This window comes from Bufo gargarizans, chromosome 3, assembly GCF_014858855.1.
Source record: "Bufo gargarizans isolate SCDJY-AF-19 chromosome 3, ASM1485885v1, whole genome shotgun sequence".
Taxonomy (NCBI): domain Eukaryota; kingdom Metazoa; phylum Chordata; class Amphibia; order Anura; family Bufonidae; genus Bufo; species Bufo gargarizans.
In genome coordinates, this window is record NC_058082.1 from 166,103,458 (window position 1) to 166,125,032 (window position 21,575).

Genomic DNA, 21,575 nt, shown 5'->3' on the forward strand with positions numbered 1-21,575 from the left:
AAGTTCCTAGGAGAACCAACCACTCTCATCCTGATAGCCCCTCTATGGCCAAAGAGGAGCTGGTTTTCTGCTCTGAAACAACTATTGTTGGAAGATCCTTGGGAGATCCCCTTTCAGAGAGATGCTAGTCCAGGGCCCTCTTCTACATCCTAAAGGAGAAAATTAGAAATATATAGTATAATGCCGCCTGATTATACCAGACAATACATTCCCAAATGTTATGTGTGTGTACACATTCCTGAGGTGGGGGATAGCTTACTTGGGTGAGGGGCTATAGATTAGATGAAGCAAGCATTGGTAATGAATAACAGATGTTGGCCAAGAAGAACATGAAGCAAGCACGCATTATCCATATATGGAGATGTCCAATGGGGTTGTAGAGAGTTTAATCTATCCAATGAGGATAAGACAAGTATGCAAAGTTTAGGGTGGTTATGTGTATAAGACGAGTGTGGGCCTCTGCCCCTTTGAGCATTTTCCATTGTGCGATTGAAGCTGTTAATGCTCCCGGCAAGCCGCAATAAACCTTATTCTTCCTGAAGAATGCGTTTCCTGAATGGTTTTCCACAACAATCCCGACCCAAGAATATTCAGACTACCCGTTTGTATCCTGAGAGAGAGACATTAAGAAGTAGAGGCCTTTCAGATGGAGTGATCCCCACCCTCAGGGCCAGTAGGAAAAAGGTTACATCTTCCATCTACCTAAAAATCTGGAAAAAAATACTGCTCTTGGTTAGGGGCGGATCACCCGGACACCTCCTCTCCTCCCACCAATAAAATTTTAGATTTCCTTCAAAAAGGCTTGGAATTAGAATTGAGACCTAGTACCCTGAAAGTACAAATATCGGCTCTTAGCACCTTCTACGACTGCAGCCTAGCCAATTACAGATGGGTCAGGAGATTCATCAGAGCAGCAATCAGATTAAGACCCACTCTAAGATCTAGGGCTCCAACTTGGGACCTAAACGTCATCCTAGAAGGTTTAACAAAACCTCCTTTCGTGCCGTTGTCAGATATTTCTCTAAAACACCTTTCCCTAAAAACCGCTTTCCTGATAGCAATAACCTCAGCCAGACGTATTGGAGAGCTTCAGGCCCTTTCCTGCAAGGAACCATATCTCCAAATCAACGAAGATCACATTTGTCTAATGCTCGATCCTTGTTTCCTCCCTAAAGTGGTCTCACCCTTCCACCAGGACCAGGAGATATTCCTACCTTCTATCACCGGGTCGGAAAATACAGAGTCAGGCGATAAGATGCGTCTATTTGATGTTAGAAATACTGTCATTCAATACCTTGAGTCTACCCAGGAATTTAGGAAAGATAATAATCTCCTAATACAGTTCTCAGGAAGAAATAGGGGAAAGAAGCTCTCTAAATCTTCCATAGCTAGGTGCATTAGATCTACCATTGAGTGTTGCTACATGATACAGGGCAAACCCAGCCCTGGAGTCATTAAAGCCCATTCCACTAGAGCCACTGCCTCCTCTTGGGCTAAAAAAGGAGGTGTCTCACTTGATCAGATCTGTAGGGCTGCAACCTGGTCAAGTGTAAATACCTTTGTAAGACATTATTGTCTTAGCCTCTTAGTCATTTGTTACCTCTCATTGTGGGACGTCATGGTGGATGAAATGGAAAAACCGCAATTAGACTTACCCGTAATTCCGTTTCCTTGAATCCACCATGACGGCCCGTACTATTCCCATCCCCAAAAAATAAAAAAAATATAAATATATATATTTAAAAATAAATAAAGTGTGTATATACAGACGTGGACAAAATTGTTGGTACCCTTTGGTCAATGAAAGAAAAAGTCACAATGGTCACAGAAATAACTTTAATCTGACAAAAGTAATAATAAATTAAAATTCTATAAATGTTAACCAATGAAAGTCAGACATTGTTTTTCAACCATGCTTCAACAGAATTATGTAAAAAAATAAACTCATGAAACAGGCATGGACAAAAATGATGGTACCCCTAACTTAATATTTTGTTGCGCAACCTTTTGAGGCAATCACTGCAATCAAACGCTTCCTGTAACTGTCAATGAGACATCTGCACCTCTCAGCAGGTATTTTGGCCCACTCCTCATGAGCAAACTGCTCCAGTTGTGTCCGGTTTGAAGGGTGCCTTTTCCAGACTGCATGTTTCAGCTCCTTCCAAAGATGCTCAATAGGATTGAGGTCAGGGCTCATAGAAGGCCACTTTAGAATAGTCCAATTTTTTCCTCTTAGCCATTCTTGGGTGTTTTTAGCGGTGTGTTTTGGGTCATTGTCCTGTTGCAAGACCCATGACCTGCGACTGAGACCAAGCTTTCTGACACTGGCTAGTACATTTCTCTCTAGAATTCCTTGATAGTCTTGAGATTTCATTGTACCCTGCACAGATTCAAGACACCCTGTGCCAGACGCAGCAAAGCAGCCCCAGAACATAACAGAGCCTCCTCCATGTTTCACAGTAGGGACAGTGTTCTTTTCTTGATATGCTTCATTTTTTCGTCTGTGAACATACAGCTGATGTGCCTTGGCAAAAACTTCGATTTTTGTCTCATCTGTCCACAGGACATTCTCCCAGAAGCTTTGTGGCTTGTCAACATGTAGTTTGGCATATTCCAGTCTTGCTTTTTTATGATTCGTTTTCAACAATGGTGTCCTCCTTGGTCGTCTCCCATGTAGTCCACTTTGGCTCAAACAACGACGGATGGTGCGATCTGACACTGATGTTCCTTGAGCATGAAGTTCACCTTGAATCTCTTTAGAAGTCTTTCTAGGCTCTTTTGTTACCATTCGGATTATCCGTCTCTTAGATTTGTCATCAATTTTCCTCCTGCGGCCACGTCCAGGGAGGTTGGCTACAGTCCCATGGATCTTAAACTTATGAATAATATGTGCAACTGTACTCACAGGAACATCTAGTTGCTTGGAGATGGTCTTATAGCCTTTACCTTTAACATGCTTGTCTATAATTTTCTTTCTGATCTCTTGAGACAGCTCTTTCCTTTGCTTCCTCTGGTCCATGTCGAGTGTGGTACACACCATATCACCAAACAACACAGTGATTACCTGGAGCCATATATATAGGCCCAATGGCTGATTACAAGGTTGTAGACACCTGTGATGCTAATTAGTGGACACACCTTGAATTAACATGTCCCTTTGGTCACATTATGTTCTGTGTTTTCTAGGGGTACCATCATTTTTGTCCATGCCTGTTTCATGAGTTTATTTTTTTACATAATTCTGTTGAAGCATGGTTGAAAAACAATGTCTGACTTTCATTGGTTAACATTTATAGAATTTTAATTTATTATTACTTTTGTCAGATTAAAGTTATTTCTGTGACCATTGTGACTTTTTCTTTCATTGACCAAAGGGTACCAACAATTTTGTCCACGTCTGTATATATTACACGGGGAAGACGTAGATGATAATATATTAAGGGGTATTAATCAATATCCTTTTTGTTCTGCCTTTCGGGTAATTTGTAAAGCACTGAGGAGGTGGAGGGGTGGGGGGAATTTAAACTCTCTTCATGTGTTCCTGCCCCTACAGAGGTCAAGGGTCAATCTCATGGTGGATTCAAGGAAACTGAATTACCGGTAAGTCTAATTGCGGTTTATCTGCATTATTGACAAGTATAGGACTTTCCTATCAGGGGCCAGACGTTCTGCACAATGCAGGATGCACACGGCCGGTATCTGTTTTGCGAATCCGCAACGCATGGGCACTGGCCATGTGCTCTTCACTTGCGGATGTGGACCCATTGACTTGAACAACGTAACATACGGCCAAAGATAGATCATTTTCTATCTTTTTGTGGTATGGAGGCACGGATCAGAAGCGCTTCGTAGTGCTTCCAATCTGTGCCTATGGTCTGTGGTTGCGGAATTCATAATTGAATTCTTAGATAACCCGAACCTTGCATGCCGATCTTGAAACACAAGTTCGCTCATCACTAATTATGAGGTATGGTGAAAACTCTAAGGCCTCTTTCACACGAGCATGACGGATTAGGTCCGGATGCGTTCAGTGAAACTTGCACCATTTTGCAAGCAAGTTCAGTCAGTTTTATCTGCGATTGCGTTCAGATTTTTCCTCGTGAGTGCAATGTGTTTTTTGAAGAGTCTGTCACGTGCGTGATAAAAAAAAAAAACTGAAGGTTTACAAACATCTCTTAGCAACCATCAGTGAAAAACGCATCGCACCCGCTTGCGGATGCAATGCGTTTTTCACACAGCCCTATTCACTTCTATGGGCAGAAGTGATGCGTGAAAAACAATGTTCATGTACAGAGGCCCATTGAAATGAATGGGTCAGGATTCAGTGCGTTTACGTCACGCATTGCACCCGCGCGGGAAAACTCACTCATGTGAAAGGGGCCTAATGGATGCTTAAAATACAGAATCCATTTTTTGTTTTTTACTTTGTGTTCTGACTGCTCAGAAGAAAAAAATAAACGGAGATGTGAACCTAGCCTAATGCCTCATGCACACAAACGTTATTTGGCTCTGGACCCATTCACTTCAATGGGGCCGCTTAAGATGTGGAATGCACTCCATACCTCAAATCCATGCCCCCCGCAAAAAAATAGAACATGGATACGACTGGTCTATTGGGGGCCACACTTTCCATTCCACAAAACAAGGCATGGCCATGTGTATGAGACCTAAAGCAGATTTGGTGCACACATTTTTACAACTGAAAATCAGTTCCACACATCTCAATGGCTTTGCTGCTGCAGCATGTGCATGGATTTCTCCAAGTCTTTCAGTCATCAAAACCATGCAACACCAGCCTAGGCAATATATAGCAAGAAGAAAAATGAAAACCTAGTGCAGGATATGTCCACATATGACTGAAATGCAGATTTTATGCAGCAAAAAAAATAATCAGCATTTCTGCTGAAAATCTGCAGGAGAAACATAAAATGCACAAATAGTGCATTTTCTGTTGAGGGAATGCTACAGATTTCACCATTTACATTGCAAAGGGTGAAATCTGCTTCATATTTTGACATACTGGTCAGTTTCTGGTGTGGATGAAAATTGCTAAAAACTCATTTGTTTTTGTTTCCCACCTGTGCTGGCGGAGGATTTACTTAAAGGGGTTATCTGTCACGACAGGTGGTTAAGCGGGGAACCAACCAAACACAGGGAAAACCAACAGAACAAATGACTAGGCCCAAAAGCTAGGGAGAAAAGGGTCACCTCCTAGCGATCCCTAAAAGCTTTCCCTAGACTGCTGTGCCCATGTGCATATCCTTAGGGTGGATATGCACATGCCCTCGTGCCTAAATCTGAACACCCTGGGCAAACCCTAAGCAGCAGGGAAAAGGGAAGAGGCAGTCTGCTTCTTCCAACTAGGAAGCAGCAAGCGTCTCCCTAGAGACCTAGATAACACACACAAAAGGGAAAGGAAGGAGAGGACTTATCTTAAGAGCTGGAGCAGACGATCCACCACAAATCTAAAGCTCCTAGAAAATAACTATAACCCGCACAGGCCACTGGGGGAAGGAGGGATAAATAGCCTCACTAACTATGAAACCCAGTACACCTGAGGGAAGGTGGATCCAGCTCAAATCCAAAATAAACTGAGAAGTCAGACATGTGCAGCCAGTCTGACAGATCTCCGCACATTCACAGGGCAAGGCGTGACATTATCCCACTTCGCATTTTCATACTTACCTGCTGCCAGCGCGCCGTTCACTTCCTGGATTCTGGCTGGGGGCGGGCTTCATCTTGATTGAAGTCTTCTCCCGGTCGGGCCGCGCACTGGATTGAATGCGCACGCGCCATGGTGACTTATTCCTGGCCAGTATAGTACAGAGCTGGCGTGCGCGTTCACAGCTCTGTAGTATTCTGGCCAGGAAGAAGTCACTATCGCACATGCGCAGCGGTGTGCTCATTCAGGACAGCGAGCGTCCCGGCCGGGAAAAAAGGGGTCCTCTGCGCAAGCGTGGCTACTGGGATTCCGGAGAAGATTGGTGGCCGTAACCAGGGGAGACTGAATGACAACAATGAGGTAAATTTTCTCCTAAACGGTGGGAATTGGTTAATCAAATATATTTACAAAAATGATCACTGTCAAATCATTAACAGATTTAACAGTGATCATTATGATGGGATAACCCCTTTTAATGTAGGCGTGCTGTCTAATCAGTGTGCCAGGATTAGACAGAATTAGTAAATCTGTCTCACATATTTATTTTTAACATTAGATTGCTCAAGCTGCACCACATCACTTCAGAGTTCACACTTCAGTTATTTGGTCAGTTGTTTCCATCAGTTATTGTGAGCCTAAGGCCTCTTGCACACGACCGTATGCCCTCTGAAATATACGGTCCGTGAGAAGGCCACATGTCCCGGAGCTGCATTGATCGTGCGCACGGCATCATAGATTACAATGATGCTGTGCACGTCGGGCCGCCCGCGGGACTATTGTCCCGCACTCATAAATGGGCATACGGTCGTGTACAAGAGGGCTAAACCAGCAGTGAAGCCTACTCAGACAATAGGACATGTTCTATTTTTTGGTGGAACGGCCAAGTGGACATACGGACACGGAATGCACACAGGTCATTTCCGTTCTTTTCGAGGCCCCATTAAAGTGAGTGGTTCGGCATATGGGCCACAAAAAAACAAAAGTAAATGAAAAAAATATATATATGTTTGTGTGCATGAGCCCTTACTGATGGGAATAACTGAAGAGTGCACTCAGCCTTAACTTATAAATGTGATGAACTGGCAGGAAGCTGTATCTGAGAAGTGAGGTCATAGGCCAGATTTGACAATTTGTAGGAAGGGGCTGACAAAGGAAAGCTATATTCAACGGATAAAAAAGGCATAACACTGGTTAAATGGCATCGTTTGTTGTGCATTTTATTAAAAATTAGATTAAGATTCAGTTTCAGGTACATCCACATGGGTTGGTGTGCTATAAATCCAGTGTACTACAGTACCAGCAAAGCGGATGAGATTAAGGCCCCCATGCACACTACCGGATGTATTTTGTGGTCTGCAAATGTCCTCTCTGCTGCATCCACTTTTGTGGCCAAGAATAACACGTTTTATCTTTTGCAGAACAGGCATACGGATGTGGAAAGCACACGGATAATCTACGTGCTTTCCGCATCTGTATGTCCAGTCTGCAAAAGATAAAACATTTCCTATTCTCGGCCACAAAATGTGGACCTGGAACCCATTCAAGTCAATGGGGCCGCTTAAAAAAAATGATGCAACACGAATATCATCTGTATTTTGCAGATCCGCATTTTGCTGACTGCAAAACACTTATGGTCATATGCATGAGGCCAGCAAATCTCATCCATACTCTGCTGAAAAAAAATCCCACAGAATAAATTACTCTGTGGTTTGGATTTGAAATGCAAAAGGTAATATGTGGCAAATCGCCACAAAATTCGAATGTATACACATTTTTAGCTGAAAACTGCAATAACTAATAAAACAGCTATTCATATAAACATAGCATGAAGATACTGTACATTACAGAACACAGTGAAAGCTAAAGTCCAACAGGATCATTATTGCTGTACTGGATGGAGATGGTCAAAATTTTCACTAAAAGGATCATATTCTTGTTTTCTCAAGCAGCATAAGGCCCAGAACAGTTGGTCATTTGGAGGAAATGCTTCCCAATTGACCCAATTCCAGCCTGCAAGATAAAAAGTAAAAATAAGTTGTAAAATGACATTTATTACAGTTTCTTCATTTGTTTGGAGTATTATTGACTCATCTAAGGCCGCATGTACATAGTTAAAGGGGGTTGTCCATGTTCAGAGCTGAACCAGGACATATACCCATTTTCACCCAGGCAGCATTTCATGCCCTGATGCTTTTTTGGAGTTCCGGTGACATACTGGGCTCTTCATCGGGACTGCTAGGCAGAGGCTTCCGTCCAGAAGTGAGCCCGGTGACGTCACCGGCACTAATGGGCAAGCTTTGGCTCTGCTCTAGCCTGTAAAACAGCTAGTGCAGCACTAAAGCCCACCCATCAGAGCCGGTGACGTCACTGGGAACACTGCTGGTCGGAAGCCTCCTCCTAGCAGTGTGCCAAAGTAAACAAAAAAGCCCTTGCCCTGCATGATTCAGCGCAGGGCAAGGGAGAGCATCGGAGCATGAAATGATCCAATGCTCATATCAGGGGGGCCGGAGCAGTGAAGATGGGGATATGTCTGGGTTCAGCTCTGACAACCTCTTTAACGGTCTGTATTGTATGGATCAAAAATATAGTAGGAAGCTAAGAGAAAAATCATGGCTTGCTTCTTTACATGCCACTCTTACTAGGGGAGAATAGGGTGCTTTATGAAGGCACCATGCAGCAGCACATGGAGTGTGTACTGGTCATTAACCCTTTCACGACCGCAATCTGTATATATACGTGATAGCTGCACATACCCCGTGCAGCTACCACGTATATATACGTTCTGGCAGCTCTTTAATCCAAGCGCTGCAAAGCGCTTGGATTAAAGCTTCTGCCCCTGCCCTGCTGCTGTCACTGACAGCATACAGTGCAGTAATGATGGCAAGGGACCAATCAGAGTGGTCCCTTACCGGCAATCGATCCGATTGGTTAGTCTGTGCAGACTAACCAATCGGATCGCGGCAGTGTTAAAATGCCGGTTTCATGCTCTGATCTGCGCTCTGCAGATCAGAGCATGAAATCAGGTAATTTGTCCTCGAGTAATACACCCCCCCCCCTGCCGATCTGTGCCCCCGATCTGTGGCTGTGCCCCCCCCCCCTTGTGCCGCCTGCAGCTCAACTCCTAGCTGCCGTGATGCGGTCCGCCCCCTCCCCGCCCCATGCAGTCATTTTGTAGTCCTCCCCGATTTTGTAGCCCCATGCAGTCCTCCTCGATCCCCCCCCACCCCCTTCCAGCGCTGCCCCCGATCCCCCTGCTGTGTGCGATGGCGGCGGCTCCATTACTGAGCCGCCGCCATCAGCAGAGAGTGTCAGCTCTATGTTGACACTCTCCTGTAACCCCATAGATGCCGCGGTTGCGGCATCCATGAGGTTAACAGAGGGAGGGAGCTCCCTCTCTCAACCATCGGGGCTGCAGCGCTGTGATTGCAGCACCCGATGGTTGCCATGGCAACCGGACGCTTTGCAAAAGCGTCCTGTTGCCATGGAAAGGTGTCCAGTGCTGCCACCTACAGGACATCTGGAAGTATTATACTTTGGAATGCAAGAGCATTGCAAAGTATAGTACAACTATCAGCCCCACTGGATCTTGAAGATCCAAGAGGGAACTGATAAATAAAAGTGAAAATAATAAAAGTAAAAATAAATAAAAATGTAAATTAAAAAAAGAAATTGCCTTTTCCTATAAAAAAAAATGAAAAAATTAAATAAAATACACATATTAGGTGTCAGCGCGTCCGTAACGACCGCCTCTATAAATATATCACATGATAGACCCCGTCCGATAAACACCATAAAAATAAAATAAAAAAAACTGTGCCAAAAAAGCTATTTTTGTCACCTTACATCACAAAAAGTGCAACAGCAAGCGATCAAAAAGGCTTATGACCCCCAAAATAGTACCAATCAAACCGTCACCTCGTCCCGCAAAAAATGATACTCTATTTAAGACAATCGCCCAAAAAATAAAAAAGCTATGGCTCTCAGACTATAGAGACACTAAAACATCATTATTTTGGTTTCAGAAATGCTATTATTGTGTAAAACCTAAATAAATAAGAAAAAGTATACATATTAGGTATTGCCACGTCCGTAACGATCTTCTCTATAATACTATCACATGACCTAACTCCTCAGATGAATGCTGTAAAAATAAATAAATGAAAACTGTTCCAAAACAGCCAATTTTTGGGTCACCTTGCCCCATAAAGTGTAATAATGAATGATCAAAAAATCCTATGTACCCAAAAATGGTACCAATAAAAACCTCAACACTTTCTGCAAAAAATGAGCCCCTGCACAAGACGATCGGCAGAAAAATAAAAAACATATGGCGTTCAGAAAACCAATCCAGCACAATCTGCCTTCCAAAAACCGTATGGCATTCCTTTCCTTCTGCGCCCTGCCGTGTGCCCGTACAGCAGTTTACGACCACATGTGGGGTGTTTATGTAAACCGCAGAATCAGGGTAATAAATATTGAGTTTTGTTTGGCTGTTAACTCTCAATGTGTTAAAGAAAAAAAAATTATAAAATGGAAAATCTGCCAAAAAAGTGAAATTTAGAAATTTCATCTCCATTTTCCTTTAATTCTTGTGGAACGCCTAAAGGGTTAACAAAGTTTGTAAAATTAGTTTTGAGTAACTTGAGGGGTGTAGTTTCTACAATGGGGTCATTTATGGGGGTTTCCACTATGTAGGCCCCACAAAGTGACTTCAGATCTGAACTGGTCCTTAAAAAGTGCGTTTTGGAAATTTTCTTAAAAATTGTAAGAATTGCTTCTAAACTTCTAAGCCTCTAACGTCCTAAAAAAAATAAAATGACATTTCCAAAATGATGCCAACATAAAGTAGACATATGGGGAATGGTAAGTAATAAATATTTTATTAGGTATCACTTTCTGTTTTAGAAGCAGAGAAATTGAAATTTGGAAAATTGTGAATTTTTCCAAATTTTTGGTAAATTTGGGATTTTTTCATAAATAAAGGTGAAATATATTGACTCAACTATATGACTATCATGAAGTACAATGTGTCACGAGAAAACAATCTCAGAATGGCTCGGATAAGTAAAAGTGTTCCAAAGCTATTACCACATAAAGTGATGCATGTCAGATTTGAAAATTTTGACCTGGACACTGGGGCATCAATGACCCTTGGTCATGAAAGGGTTAAAGGGGTTGTCCCATCATTTACGGCACATCGCTAGAATATGCCACAAACGTCAGATAGGTGTGGGTCCAACCTCTGGGACCCACTCCTAATCGCCAGAACAGGGCCTCTGAAGTGAAGGGAGAGCAGCCGTCTATGTGTGGCCACCCTCTATTGACCACTGTGTAAATTCATGAAAACAGCTGAGAGCCATTTACGACAGGGCCATAGTGGTGAATAGAAAGGTAGCAACTCTTAGGGCTCATGCACACGACCGTGATGTTTTTAGCGATCCGCAAAAAATGGATGCCGCCCATGTGCCTTCCGCAATTTGCGGAACGGAACAGGAGGCCCATTATAGAGATGCATATTCTTGTCCGCAAAATGGACAGGTATATGACAGGTCTCAATTTTTGCGGGATCACAGAGCGGAGCAACGGATGCGGAGTGCTGTCCGCATCTTTTGTGGACCCATTGAAATAAATGGTTCCGTATACGGAATCAAAAAACGTTCGTGTGCATGAGCCCTTACTCTCCATTTACTGCTATGGAGAGCCATTCACGGCGATTTTTGGAAATGTGCTCTTGTTGACTTCAGGCGCCACAGTTGGGCTCCAGAGTTGGGACCTGCACCTATCTGACATTAATGGCATATCACTAGGATATGCCACAAGTGTTGAGAAAGGACAACACCTTTAATAGTAACCTGTCTGGAAAACGCGCTGGATCGGGCTTGCAGTTTACATCTTATATTTAGCTTATAGCATTGACTACATTTCCTTACCTTCATTTTTTTCCGGCTCTAAGTTTGTAGGTTCTGATGGATAATTCAGGTCTATGTCTCCTTTCATTATTATTGTAATATAGTGATAATTGTGTTCACTACTGATTGAGTTCACCACTGAAGCAAAGCGGACATTCTTCAGGTGAAGTCCAGCTTCTTCAAGAGTTTCCCGCTCAGCACAAGCCTCCCAGCTTTCACTGCGCAATAATGACATGGAACATAATTTAGGAACTGGCTATCGATGACTAACAGATGCAGAGTATTGCCTGAGGCCTAAATATAGGGTGCATTCACATGACCCATATCCATTTTGCGGTCTGCAAATTGCGGATCCACAAAATACAGATGCGGTCTGTGTGCATCTCACACTTTTTGCAGGCCCAATTGAAAAAACGGCTATCCTCAACCTCAAAACAGACAAGAATAGGACATGTTCTATCCACATTTTTTGTGGCCCCATAAAAACAAATAGGTCGGCATGCGATCCTGCAAAAAATGTGAATTGGATGCAGACCAAAATATGGTCATGTGCATGCACCCTAATACACAGTACATCCAGATACATGCAAGCATAATTTGTAAAAAAAATACCAGTTTGACAGCACTTAAACCTTTAAGGCTAGGGCTACACAACGACATGTGTTGCGCAACAATAAGTCGTGCGACACATAGGGCACAACTACACTGCAATTTTTATATTGATAGTCTATGGCAGGGATGGCCAACCTGAGGCTCTCCAGCTGTTGCAAAACTACAACTCCCAGCATGCCCAGGCTACCTACAGCTATCCGCCTACAGCAGGGCATGGTGGGAGTTGTAGTTTTACAACAGCTGGAGAGCCTCAGGTTGGCCATGCGATATGCTGTCCTCCTCTTTTGCAGTCCCATTGAAGTGAATGGGTCCACATCCAATCTGCAAAAAATGAGGATCGGATGTGGACTAAAAATACAGATGTGTGAATGGGTCATCAGTATGGAGCTGTGCTTGGTTAGCTGCAAGGAGTGGCCTACTTAAAAACAGCAGATCAGCGGGGGTCCCAGGTGTCAGCCCCCCACCGACCAGATATTGATGACTTGTAATGAGTATAGGTTATCAGTATAAAACAGTCAGAAAACCCTTTTAACATTTTTTCTATTAAAGGGGTTCTCCGGGCTTTTAATATTGATGACCTATCATCAGGATAAGTCATCATTATCAGATTGTTGGTGGTCCGACACTTGGCACGCAGGAAGAGAGAAGGGATACATATAGCGGATCAGCGGGGTTGACGGGTCTCGGACCCCCTCCGATCTGATATTGATGACCTATCTTGAGGATAGATCATGAATATTAAAAGCCTGGAGAACCACTTTAAGAGCCTGTAAGAACAAAAACCTGTTTACAATTAGAGCTTTCAATTCCAGTTATGTAAGCGTATTTTAAGCGTCCCTAATCAATCATGTTCTTCTACTAGTGTTATTTGCTATGCACAACTGTAATATGTTTGGCCTATTGCTTGGCCACAGACAGAAGGTGACAATTCGGAATCTCTATGCTCAAGTAAAAGTTTGGACATTTACCAATGTACTGCTAAAGCAAGGTACTCATACCCAAATTCTAGGTGTCCTCCTGGCAGTTGATACATGCCTGCCCCTGGCGAGCCTTTAGCTTTCCTCTGTCCTAGTAAAACACAGCCAGGATAGGAAGGATGTGTGATCACAACGCCAACTCCAACTCCTGGTCTACCATTTGCTGCTGACCCCGACATGGTCCCGTAATGGAGTAATTATCTGTGGGCTGCTGGATGGTCTCTGGAAGAAGAAATGTGAATGTAAGACAGTGAATGGAATATCCAGAGTCCTGAAACTACCCTTTACGTGCCCCCAAATCTAATGATCACATGCTGTAAAGAACCCATATATGTATTATAAATGCTATAGCTACATCTAACAGGAAAGGTTAAAAGACCTTAATATGTATAGCTTGGAAGAAAGACGAGACAGAGGGGATATGATAGAAACTTTTAAATACATAAAGGGAATCAACTCGGTAAAGGAGGAGAGAATATTTAAAAGAAGAAAAACTACCACAAGAGGACACAGTTTTAAATTAGAGGGGCAAAGGTTTAAAAGTAATATAAGGAAGTATTACTTTACTGAGAGAGTAGTGGATGCATGGAATAGCCTTCCTGCAGAAGTGGTAGCTGCAAATACAGTGAAGGAGGTTAAGCATGCATGGGATAGGCATAAGGCTATCCTTCATATAAGATAGGGCCAGGGACAATTCATAGGATTCAAATATATTGGGCAGACTAGATGGACCAAATGGTTCTTATCTGCCGACACATTCTATGTTTCTATGTTACATGTAATCCTCTATAATAAAATCCCTCTGTGTCTGCGATGTGTCCGTCTGTGTGTGGAGATGTTAAATGTGCGGCGCGCTGGCCAATAGAATCGCAGCGCAACACCGCCCACATCAGCGCGCCGGAGAACAGAATCGGGAGAGAAAGAATCACTCTGCTAATTGGTGAAAGAGGCAGTAAGGGAGCATGGTTTTTAATCCCCATCATCGCAAGGGGGTTACCTGGAGCAAAGACCACCTCAGCAGGGGCACGACAGGAGGTGGAGGTAGCATGAGCATAGGCACCAGAGGGAGGAGGGGCATCTGGAGCAGGGGCACTACAGAGGGGAGGAAACTGAAGGAGGGGCACTGAGGGGGCATCTGGAACTAATGGGGAGGCACTGGATGCAGGGAGAGTAGGGGCTCTGGGGAACACCTGCGGCAGAAAGTGGGAAGCTGGAGCAGACAGCAGAGCACCTGGAGCAAGGGCAACTGATGGGGGTTACCTGGAGCAGGGGCAGGATCACTAATGGATGGACACTAGAGCAGGAGTATTACTACTAGAGGCAAAATACCAAGCCTGCGGCAGCCCCCTGCACTCAGCACCTGATGCCGCCTCCGCCACCTCTATACACAGAACATCCTCCTACAAACTTCCCCTCAGAACTGAGCCTCTGGAAGAGGAGGGAGCAACGTGCAGGCCGCAGAGACCACGGGATCTGGTGATGGCGCCTGCTGCGGGTGCTGGAGCTGTACAGCGGCATGCACTGCGGCCTGTCAGGTAACGGGAGCCCCGGCCCTCCTTGCGGACACCTGGTGCAGGGTAAAGCTGTGTAATTAGCGATGCAGGCGTCATGTGGAGCGGCGTGTGCTAATTGATCGGCACGCCGCGCATGCGCAGCTTAATTATCCCGGACCCGGAACACTCACACAGGGCTTTTATTATTATACATTGTGTTTGAGGGAATCAATGGTACAAGCTATCTCTTATAATAAAAGCCCTGTGTGCGAGCCCAGGGCTGTGTGTCTGTGCCAATAATTGAACTGCACATGTGCGGCAAGCCAACCAATCATCACATGGCGCTCTACACGCCGCCCGCACTGCCCACCGCCCAATCACTGCCGCCACTCGCAGGTTATGTTGTGCTCTACACGTCAGAGCGCCACCATTACTGTCCGTGCATTACAGAGCTGCACAGTCCCAGCACTCTCAGCCACAGACAGCAGCTGCTGCCAGCAGTCTCAGCCACAGCACCACCAGTCAGTGCCAGCCATCCCCTTGCCATTTAATATAGACTGTTCCTACTAATGTTTATGCACTACTGTTCTAGTGCCCGCTATTGTAACAGGCTTAATGTCTAGTATGATCATATTATTGTGCCATTATTAGAAATCAGCATGGCACCTTCTTACAATTCTGCAATCTCTTCGGGCTGGGTTACTAGCTGGGGCACAGGTTAAAGTGGTATTCCAATTATATCATGTTATCCTCTATTCACAGCATTAGATTGGTGGCGGTCTTCCCCACCAATCAGGAGAATGGGGCCTCATTCCCAGCAGTGACATCCAAAATTATTGGAGCAAAAGCTCAAGCTTGCCACTCTATTCATCACTGTGGGACGGCAGACAGAGCTGACAACTGTACTCGGCGGTCGCCGGCAGTTCACATGTATGACCGACACTCCATTCAAATTGGGAACACAGGGCCCCCATTCTAGTTATCAAAGGAGCCCCCTGTGGAATACTTATCCCTTATCCTCTCGATAGGGGTTAAGTGTTTGTCATGGGACAATCCCTTTATACTATATAGATATTAGATATTAAACCATAAATATTCTTGACCACCATGGATATTGAAACTAATCCTTTTATCGCCCTAGACCAGGGGTCAGCGACCTTCAGTATTCCAGCTGTTGTAAAACTACAGCTCCTAGCATGCAAACTTACTCAGCTTTTCTTTGGATTTCCAAAGAAGGGAATAGAGCATGCTGGGAGTGGTAGTTTCACAACATCTGGTGTGCTGGAAGTTGTTGACCTCTGTCTTAGACCAACAGAGATAATAAATATTAAAGGGGTTGTGCGGGGGTATATCCTTCCATCCAATCATGGGTGTAAGTATCTGGATGGCAAGTATAGTAGCTGCTCTGGGGACTGACCTACCTCTGAATAAGTCATCACTGTCTGATCAGTGGAAGTCCGACACCCGGGACCTCCACCGATCAGCTCTTCGAAAAGGCAGTGATACTCGCAGTAGCGCCTTGGCCTTCTCTTTGCATTCCCTAGACCAGTAATGACACGTGGCCTAGATGCAGCTCAGCCACTATACAATGTATGGCCACGGGCGGATTGGCCATAGACTAGGGATCGACCAATATAGATTTTTTAGGGCCGATACCGATAATTTGTGAACTTTCAGGCCGATAATTTATACCGATATTCTGGGAATTTTCATTTTTGAAAAAAATAAAATAAAGAATTTCCTACACAAATCTGCTGAAAATTATTATTATTATTATTTTTTTTTGTAAATCTTTTTTTCATTTATACTTAATATTGGTGTTTGTTTGTTTTTTTAACTTTATTTTTTCTAACTTTTAGCCCCCTTAGGGACTAGAACCCTTGTCCTATTCACCCTGATAGATCTCCATCAGAGTGAATAGGAGCTCACACTGTCCCTGCTGCTCTGTGCTCTGTGCACACAGCAGCATGGAGCTTATCATGGCAGCCAGGGCTTCAATAGCGTCCTGGCTGCCATGGTAACCGATCGGAGCCCCAGGGGAGAGGGGATCCTGTGGCCACTGCCACCAATGATTAATACTGGGGGGGGGCGCACTGCGCCACCAATGTTTTTAATGTGGGGATGTGGGGCGCACTGCGCTACCAATGATTAATACTGGGGGGCTTGGGGGGGGACGCCTTGCGCCACCAATGATTAATACTGGGGGGCTTGGGGGGGGGGCGCACTGCGCCACCAATGAAGTTAAATCTCTCATTTATTCATATACAAGAGGCGGGAGCTGGCTGCAGAATCACATAGCCGGCTCCTGACCTCTATGAGCGGTAGCTGCGATCCGCGGCACCTGAGGGGTTAACTACCGCAGATCGCAGCTACAGCTCATAGAGGTCGGGAGCCGGCTATGTGATCCTGCAGCTCCCGCCTCATGTTCAATTTGAATGAATGAGAGATTTCTCTTCATTGGTGGCGCAGTGGCCACAGCCCCTCCCCTCCTCTTGTCCCCTGTCCTCCCACTGCTTCCTTCTCCCCTGTGCTGCAGCAGGAACACAGAGCGCTGTCAGCAGTGCGATCTGTGTTCCCAATAAGTTATCGGAATATCGGCAAAATAAATGCCAATACCGATAGCAGTCAAAATCCTCAATATCGGCCGATATCGGTAAAACCGATAATCGGTCGATCCCTACCATAGACCTTACAGGGAAATTCCCTGGTGGGCCGATGCCCCGTGAGCTGCCTGAGCCCTCCTCATGGCCAGCCAGTGGAAGTTTTTGGGGATGTATTTTGTGCTGCTGGGGCCGTATTTAGTGATGGACTGTGGTATTTGGCTCTGTTGGGGTGGTATAATGTGCCACAATATGGTATTGCTGACCCGACCTTTCATCAATTTTGACCAGACTACAAAACGGGACCACTTTAAGTATTTTTACCAGGGCCACTTTAAGTTCCCAGTCCGCCCCTGTGTACGGTGCTATGCTTGGCAAGCTGCGTGAATGGTGCAACGCTACTGCGAGCGCCAGTGCCTTCTCAAACAGCTGCTTAACGGGGGTCCCGGGTGTTGGACCCCACCGATCAGATACCAATGACCCATCAGAATTTTTTGGGGGAAAACCTATTTAAGGGGACCCACTCCTACTCAGACATAAGATGCAGTTAGTGAAGACTTTTTTTCCCTTTGCTGTGATGTCACATTGTGAACGTTTAACCCCTTCAACCCCGGGCCTTTTTTCACCTTCCTGCCCAGGCCATTTTTTTGCAAATCTGAGATGTGTCACTTTATGTGGTGATAACTTTAAAACGCTTTTACTTATACAGGCCATTCTGAGATTGTTTTCTCGTCACATATCGTTCTTCATGACAGTGGTAAAAATAAGTTAAAAAAACAACAAAATTTTTATAAAAAAAAAATACCAAACTGATTTTACAAACTTTGTTAACCCTTTAGGTGTTCCACAAGAATTGATGGAAAATGGAGATTACATTTCAGAATTTCACTTTTTGGGCAGATTTTACATTTTAATCCATTTTTTCCAGTAGCAAAGCAAGAGTTAACAGACAAATAAAACTAAATATTTATTACCCTGATTCTGCGGTTTACAGAAACACCCCACATGTGATCGTAAACCACTGTACGGGCACACGGCAGGGCACAGAAGGAAAGGAATGCCATACAGTTTTTGGAAGGCAAATTTAGCTGCACTGGTTTTTAGACGCCATGTCCCATTTGAAGCCCCCCTGATGCACCCCTACAGTAGAAACTCAAAATAAAGTGACCACATTTTGAAAACTACGGGATAAGGTGCCAGTTTTATTGGTACTATTTTGGGGTACATATGATTTTTAATTGCTCTATATTATGTTTTTTGTGAGGCAAGGTAACAAAAAAATTGATGTTTTGGCACAGTTTTTATTTTTACAGCGTTTACCTGCGGGATAAGGTCATGTGACTTTTTTATAGAGCAGATCATTACGCATGTGGCAATACCTAATATGTCAACTTTTTCTTATTTATTTAAGTTTTACACAATAATAGCATTTTTGAAACCGAAATAATGATATTTTAGTGTCTCCATAGTCTAAAAGCCATAGTTTTTTTATTTTTTGACCGATTCTCTTAGGTAGGGTCTCATTTTTTGCGGGATGAGGTGACGGTCCGATTGGTACTACTTTGGGGGGGAAACGCCTTTTGGAATAATTGCTGGGGCAATTTTTGTGATGTAATGCGACAAAAATTGCTTTTTTTTTTACAGTTTTTTTTTTTACGGTGTTCATCTGAGTGGTTAGGTCATGTAATATTTTTATAGAGCCGGTTGTTACGGACGTGGTGATACCTAATATGTATTTTTTTTATGTATTTTTACTTTAGCACAATAATAGCAGTTTTGAAAAAATAATAATAATGTTTTAGTGTCTCCATGTTCTGAGAGCTATATATATATATATATATTTTTTTTTTTTTGGGCGATTGTCTTAGGTAGGGGCTCATGTTTTGCGGGATGAGGTGACGGTTTAATTGATACCATTTTGGGGGCATACGCCTTTTTGATTGCTTGGTGTTGCACTTTGTGATGTAAGGTGACAAAAATGGCTTTTTTTTTTATGGTGTTTATCGGACAGGGTGGATCATGTGATATATTTATAAAGCCGGTGATTACGGATGCGGCGATACCTAATATGTGTGTGTTTTTTTCTTCTATTTTATATTATAAAATAAGGGGAAAGGGGCGTTTTTTTCTTAACTTTATTAATTTTATTAAAAATACTTTTTTTTACTTTATTTATGACATTGACTTTTGGGGTCTGATCCCCTCTGCAATGCATTACAATACATCTGTATTGTAATGCATTGCCTGTTAGTGTATGACACTGAGTCATACACTAGCAGGTTTCCTAGGAGACCCAGCCTGAGGCTGCCTTGTGTTGCATCGGGTACACGCCACAGCAGTGTGGCGACTCGACACGAACCTCTTCTATGTCGCGGTCAGCGGCATAGAAGGGGTTAATCCACCGGCATCGGCTTTTACAGCGATGCCGGTGGATACGGCAGGGGCCCGGCTACCACGGACTTTGCTTTGCTATGATATTATCGTGTACATTATTTCTGTTCTGTAAATTTAGGGCTCATTCAGATGGCCGCATGCTGTCTGCAAAAATGCGGATCTGTTTTTTTTTACGCACAGTTCAGCATGTCCGCAAAAAAACGGATTGCATAGTTTTTTTGCTGATCCATAGACTTCGGCTCCATTCAGACATCCGTAGTGCGGATCCGCAATACACCCGGCTGGCACCCCCATAGAAATGCCTATTTTTGAATAGGACATGCTCTGTTTTTTTCTTTTCCAAAAGCTGTGGACCGGAAGATCGGGCGCACGCTCTGGAAATGCGGAGAGCACACTGTGTGCTGTCCGCATCTCTTCCGGCCCCATAGAGAATGAATGGGTCCGCACCCGTTCCGCATAATTGCGGAACGGATGCGGACCCATTCTAGAGAGGTGTGAATGGACCCTTCAATACGGCCATGTCCTGATTTTCACTGATAAAGTATAGGACATGTTTCATTTTTTTTGCTGAGCCGTGCAATGGAAGAAAAGGGCCCCATAGAAGTGAATAGGATGGCATCCAATCTGCAAAAAACGGATCCGCATATTTGCGGACAGCATACAGCCGTCTGAATGAGCCCTTATACTTGTACTGTGACGTCGCTGTGTGCATTACACCACACTGGGACATGACTGTGTGCATTATGACATTCATTTTGAACTTACTGATGAGGGTCATGATGGAGTGGGGGCTCCATGACAAGTTCTGCTATGGGGTCCCATGATTACTTGTTATACCTACTCTGACATTGGGTGTGGAGAGACATACGGTAACCGGGTGGCACCTGTCCAACAACCATGCTCGCTGGGCATAGGACAGATGCTTTGACAACCTGACTGCCGACATGCAAGTACATCTCTCTCACCCACATGTGAGAGGAAGCGGGAAAGCGCGCCTGCGCAATATGCCACACTAGCCCCCTACCATGCAACATGTATGAAGTATTACAAGCAGAAGTACAGGGGCATTTTTATGTCTCATAATGGGGTGGCCACCAGCATGACACAGCAGATTACAACAGAATGAATCAGACAGCGCCCCTTCCATGTACCTGGACTGCAGCCCTGGAGGACCTCAGCAGACATCACAGGCTGCACAGCGCTCTTCCGGCTCTAGGGGGCGGTGCACGTGACATCACTGGCGGCACAGAGAAGACGCGCCCGGGCTGCGGCCCCGTGTGTGGTGTGGGTACGCGCACCGCGGCCCATGGCACCGATACCAGCAGTATATAGCAGAGACACGTAGTGCGTTTATTAAATGCCGCGAGATAAAAAGCTCCATTTCTGGCGGCGGAAGAGCTTCAGCGACTAATACATTTCAAACAATGGGAATCCACACACTTGTTCTGACACTTCCAGAGTGGGTGACAGTGAGATATGTATGCAGGGTGCAACCAGCCAGGACCCCTGGGTAGCTGCACCATCTTCATTAAAGGGGTATTCCCGTCATAATGATCACTGTTAATGATTTGACAGTGATCATTTTTGTAAATATATTTGATTAACAAATTCCCACCGATTAGGATAAAATTCATCCCCACTTACCTTATTGTTGTGATTCGGTCTTCCCTGGTTACGGCCACCGCTCTTCTCCAGAATCCCGGTGGCCGCACTTGCGCAGAAAACTCCTTTTCTCTCGGCCGCTCGCTGTCCTGAATGCGCACTCTGCCGCGCATGCATGATGGTGACTTCTTCCCGGCCAGAATAGTACAGCGCTGCGAACGCGCACGCCGGCTCTGTACTTTAGGCTACTTTCACACTAGCTTTCGGGTGTCCGCTTGTGAGCTCCGTTTGAAGGGGCTCACAAGCGGACCCGAACGCTTCCGTCC

At 44.5% G+C, this 21,575-nt stretch overlaps 1 protein-coding gene across 3 annotated transcripts; it reads right to left on the reverse strand.

The window, feature by feature from the left end:
- Positions 1–6,853: 6,853 nt before the first annotated feature.
- Positions 6,854–20,880, reverse strand: NUDT15 (nudix hydrolase 15). 3 transcript variants are annotated; one of them, XM_044286707.1, is made up of 4 exons: positions 20,799–20,880; positions 13,182–13,382; positions 11,593–11,789; positions 6,854–7,672 (listed from the first exon to the last, which is right to left on the reverse strand). In XM_044286707.1, the coding sequence occupies exons 2-4, from the start codon at positions 13,337–13,339 to the stop codon at positions 7,542–7,544; spliced, it is 486 nt and encodes a 161-aa protein (XP_044142642.1). In that variant the 5' UTR covers positions 13,340–13,382; positions 20,799–20,880; the 3' UTR covers positions 6,854–7,541. The 3 variants fall into 3 exon arrangements, with proteins under 3 accessions (XP_044142642.1, XP_044142640.1, XP_044142641.1); XM_044286705.1 differs by having other exon boundaries at positions 13,152–13,382; XM_044286706.1 differs by lacking the exon at positions 20,799–20,880 and adding an exon at positions 13,723–13,756 and having other exon boundaries at positions 13,152–13,382.
- Positions 20,881–21,575: the final 695 nt, after the last annotated feature.